At 28.2% G+C, this 4132-nt stretch overlaps 1 protein-coding gene across 1 annotated transcript; it reads left to right on the top strand.

Annotated features, from left to right (window-relative positions):
- The first annotated feature begins 269 nt into the window (after window positions 1–269).
- Window positions 270–3321, top strand: LOC123292063 (transcription initiation factor TFIID subunit 7). Its single transcript, XM_044872574.1, has 2 exons — window positions 270–488; window positions 1533–3321. Exons 1-2 carry the CDS (start codon window positions 325–327, stop codon window positions 2644–2646), a joined length of 1278 nt encoding a protein of 425 aa, XP_044728509.1. The 5' UTR covers window positions 270–324; the 3' UTR covers window positions 2647–3321.
- Window positions 3322–4132: the final 811 nt, after the last annotated feature.

Raw genomic sequence — 4132 nt, 5'->3', positions numbered from 1 at the left:
CTAAAGCATTAGCGTACCTGTCCCTAAAAATTTGTAGAATTTATAGTTCATTTTCAGCCACCAGCCGCGCTGTCGTCGGTAAGTAGTATATTAGCGCACAACAGACCGCATTTAATGATACAACTTAGCGATCCCAGCGCCTCACTTATTTTGTCCATATTATTGGGGACAATATTTTCTATTGCGATCGTTCTCCTTCTTTATAACCTTCATGTTCAAAACTCAAAATATTATAACCTAACATTTTAGTATATTATTTTATTGAATAATTTTATAAACAAAGCTTATAAACTAAAACTTAAGTCTATATAAGTAATAATAACCATGCGACATCCAACTGAAAAACGTGAAGAAAACTCTGTAGAATTAGAATCCCAATTTATTTTACGTATGCCTCCAGAACCTTCTCGATTATTACGAGAGATGATTCGGAGTGGTGTTACAAATTTTAAAGACCGTGTTTCAATTCGATTAGAAAATGATGTTCGGTAAGTTAACCATGTAGTGCTAGCCCAAAAGAATGTATCAAATGCTAATAGTATATATTGTACACCTAAAACTTCCCAATCCAAAACCACATAACTTTTTAGTTCAATGATACTCACAAATTTTTAACACTAAGAAATAAGCATTTTTTGTTTTTAATTGATCGATATTTGACGAAGATTTATTGTAAATATTGAAATGTAACAGATAATGGTCATTTTTATTGTGGCTATGGTTTTAAATGTATTTTTTGTTTAAAAAACATTTGACCACAATTTCATTTGTTTTATTTCAATATAGATAAACAAGTGAAAGAATTGATTTTATTTCAAAGCACACTTTTCCAAAATCAATTTCATTACACAATTGATTGTAATTACTTCGATATCGATTGTAAATTTTTCACATGGAAATTTCTAGTTTTACAAATTTTAATATTTATAAAATAAGTATTGTAAAATAACTTAGTAAAAAAAAAAAACGAGTTTTCCAACGTTAGTTAGTTTTGCAAAGTTTGAATACCAAAATTTAAAAACACCCAGTGCCAGTCTAATACAAGGTACAAAGTTGCCGTAACTAAGTATGCAAACATGAAGAGTATAACAATAGTATAGAAACAAATTCTAATTAGCTTTTTTGATTGGTTAACTACAAAACGAGCTATTAGTCACAATAGATTAAAATGGTCCACCCTGTAGGTAGTTTCATTGCCGATTAGTTTTGCTTTCTCTAAAAGGACGATAAATTATACGAATAAACTCGAATCTTTGATTGTAAATAAACCTTTTGAAACTTTAATCTATTCTAAATAATAAAAACTAAGGAAACTACTTTTTGAAAAGTTCCAAGAGAAAAGATATATAAAATAATGAAAGAAATTGCTATTGATAAATAGATTGCTTCCGTGTGTTTTTAATCCTGAGCCCGAAAAACTTAGATCTGTTACTGTGTACAAAATACTTTTCTAGCGTTTGATAGAGTTCTTTTGCCTCTCTTTGAAGTATGTATTCGAAAATTTTTACATATATCGATAAAAATTTCTTCAGATATGGTGAAGTTAGGGTTGATCATTACCTGTTACATGCTAAAATTGTGGATTTGCCGACAATAATCGAATCATTGAAAACAATCGATTCGAAAAGTTTTTACAAAACCGCTGATATTTGTCAAATGATGGTATGCAAAGAGGAGGAAGATCAAACTACAACCGATGACGAAGCTCCAAGTAAGAATAAGAAAAAAGATCCCAACAAAGTGGACAAGAAATTTTTATTTATGCATGGTATAACACCACCAATGAAAAATGTTCGTCGTAGAAGATTTCGAAAAACGTTAAAAAAGAAATTCGTTGAACAACCGGAGATTGAAAAGGAAGTGAAACGTCTATTGCGTATTGATAACGATGCTGTTAGTGTAAAATGGGAGATAATAATCGATGAAGATGAACAAAAATCTGGTGGTATGCAAAATCCATCATCTTCAGTAGATGCAAATTACGAATATATTAATCCAATTAAAAATGAAGACATTAAATATGAAACATCTGAAATAGAAAACATGAAAAGTGAATCGGAAATTATTGGCGAAGGAACAAATGTGGACGTTGAACAAGAAATATTTGGTTCGGCTGTTAGTGATAGTGAAGATGAAAATATAAATGTCATGGATATTGATGAAAGTTCACGTATCAGTGGCGATGATAGTCGAATGTATGATTCTGATTCACAGGGTCGTATAAGTACAGTGCCACAAAATGATTTGGTTACCGAATTTTCTAAAGATATGTTTTCACCATCAACCAGTAATACAAGTAGAAATTTAAAATCCGAACAAATTGATATTAAAAATGAGCCGATCGGTTCAATGTCATCTTCCTTCGAATATAACATGTATAAAAATCAAGATTCAGATTCAATGAAAATGGAAAGTGAATCATCGAATGTGTTTAGTGGTTTAACAAAAGAACAAATTTTATCAAAAATATCGGATTTAGAAACACAATTAACTGATTTACGTCAACAACAACAACAGCAAGAGATGGAATTGTCTACAATTGAGAATCAAGCACTTCGACAACGATTTCAAGATATTAACAATCGTCTTTTACAAGAAATGTATGAAAAGGAGAATAATTTACGAACATTACAATCGTTATTATAAAGAGCAAAAAAATGAACAAATTACTTGTTTAAAATATTCCATTAAATACATACTGTTTTTTAAATCATTTCCTATAATACTGAATGTGAAAGAGTACTAATCACTGAGTGTGAGAGAGTACATATACATTAAGCAATGTGTATAAGCAATACACAATTAGATGCTTTTATTGTTGCTACTGTTCATAAACATGCAAGGAGACATATAATAGTATCTTTCTTATACATATTTCTTAATGTATAAGTACTCTCTCATACTTATTGATGTACTAAGGGAAATGATTGAAAAAACGCACAGTATATATAAATCTACATTATGTATTAAACAATAATTGCTTGTTTTAAAAAGCGGACATTTTAAAAAACTTTTGCTCTATTGTTGTCTAGCTCTATGCTAAAAATATTACAAGCTGAGAGTTTAGAAATTAGCTTCGAAAATTAAGACGCCGTCAAATTAATCGCATAATGAAATTCGAAAATATGCTACGAAATAGAATTATGGTGGAAGCAAAATAAAGGTTATATGAATAAAGTAAGCATTGGGAAATTAATTTTAAATATACAAAATTTAAAAAAAAGTCTACTAAGGTATATTACATAAATAGATTAGAATTTTAAAATCAGGATTCACTTTTGTTTCGGAACGAATACTAAAGAAATTTCCGGAAATTTTATATTATAATAAGGTTAAAAATAATTAAAATAAACAAAACTTATTATTGTATAAAAATTTTAATTTTATTTATTTCTTTTTTTATTTCCCCTCAAACCATTTTTCCTTTAAAGCAAAAACTATTTTACAAGATTTGAGCGTGTATTTTCAAGACTAAAAAATTAAAAGAAATATTTAAAAATAACATACAAATTTTTTCAGTGGCGTATTATCCAAGCGTAGAATATGTTTACAAAAATTTCCTTAGGCAATTTTTTTAATGTCTCTATCATAGTAGGGTACACAAATTTAATTAATTTTAAAATAAATTAAGGGATCATAGAGTTAGCATATAAAATAGAAAAGCCAATCAAAAATACAAATTAATTTCTTTTTATCTCTATGTTTAAACGAAGATACAGTTTTTCATTGAGATTTCTTCTCTAATATTAAACATTGTATGCTTATAATTTGCCGAAAATGAATATTTTTAATCATCTTAAAAATTGGAAATGGAGAAAAAATATATTTATTGTGAAGATGTTACAGATTATATGAAAGAATGTGCAATAAACTTCTCTCATCAAGATAAACAGAGTAGGCAAAAGATCTGAAAGTATGAAAACTACAAAGCTAGATTCCTATAAGTGAGAAAATCCGAGTAGATAAGTAAACAATAGATAACGTAAAAAATGGAAAAAGCCACTGTTTGTATGAAATTAATACACTAAAAGCAGGAAAATTCTACGCTGAAATAATTCGTCGTTGAAACCATAATATAATACATATATATATCTGTAATTGTAAATTTGTTACGTGATCTACATCAATTAAA

Source organism: Chrysoperla carnea, chromosome 2 (genome assembly GCF_905475395.1).
Source record: "Chrysoperla carnea chromosome 2, inChrCarn1.1, whole genome shotgun sequence".
NCBI lineage: Eukaryota > Metazoa > Arthropoda > Insecta > Neuroptera > Chrysopidae > Chrysoperla > Chrysoperla carnea.
Note: the sequence above shows the minus strand (reverse complement) of the source record. Positions and strands in the feature narration are given on the sequence as shown.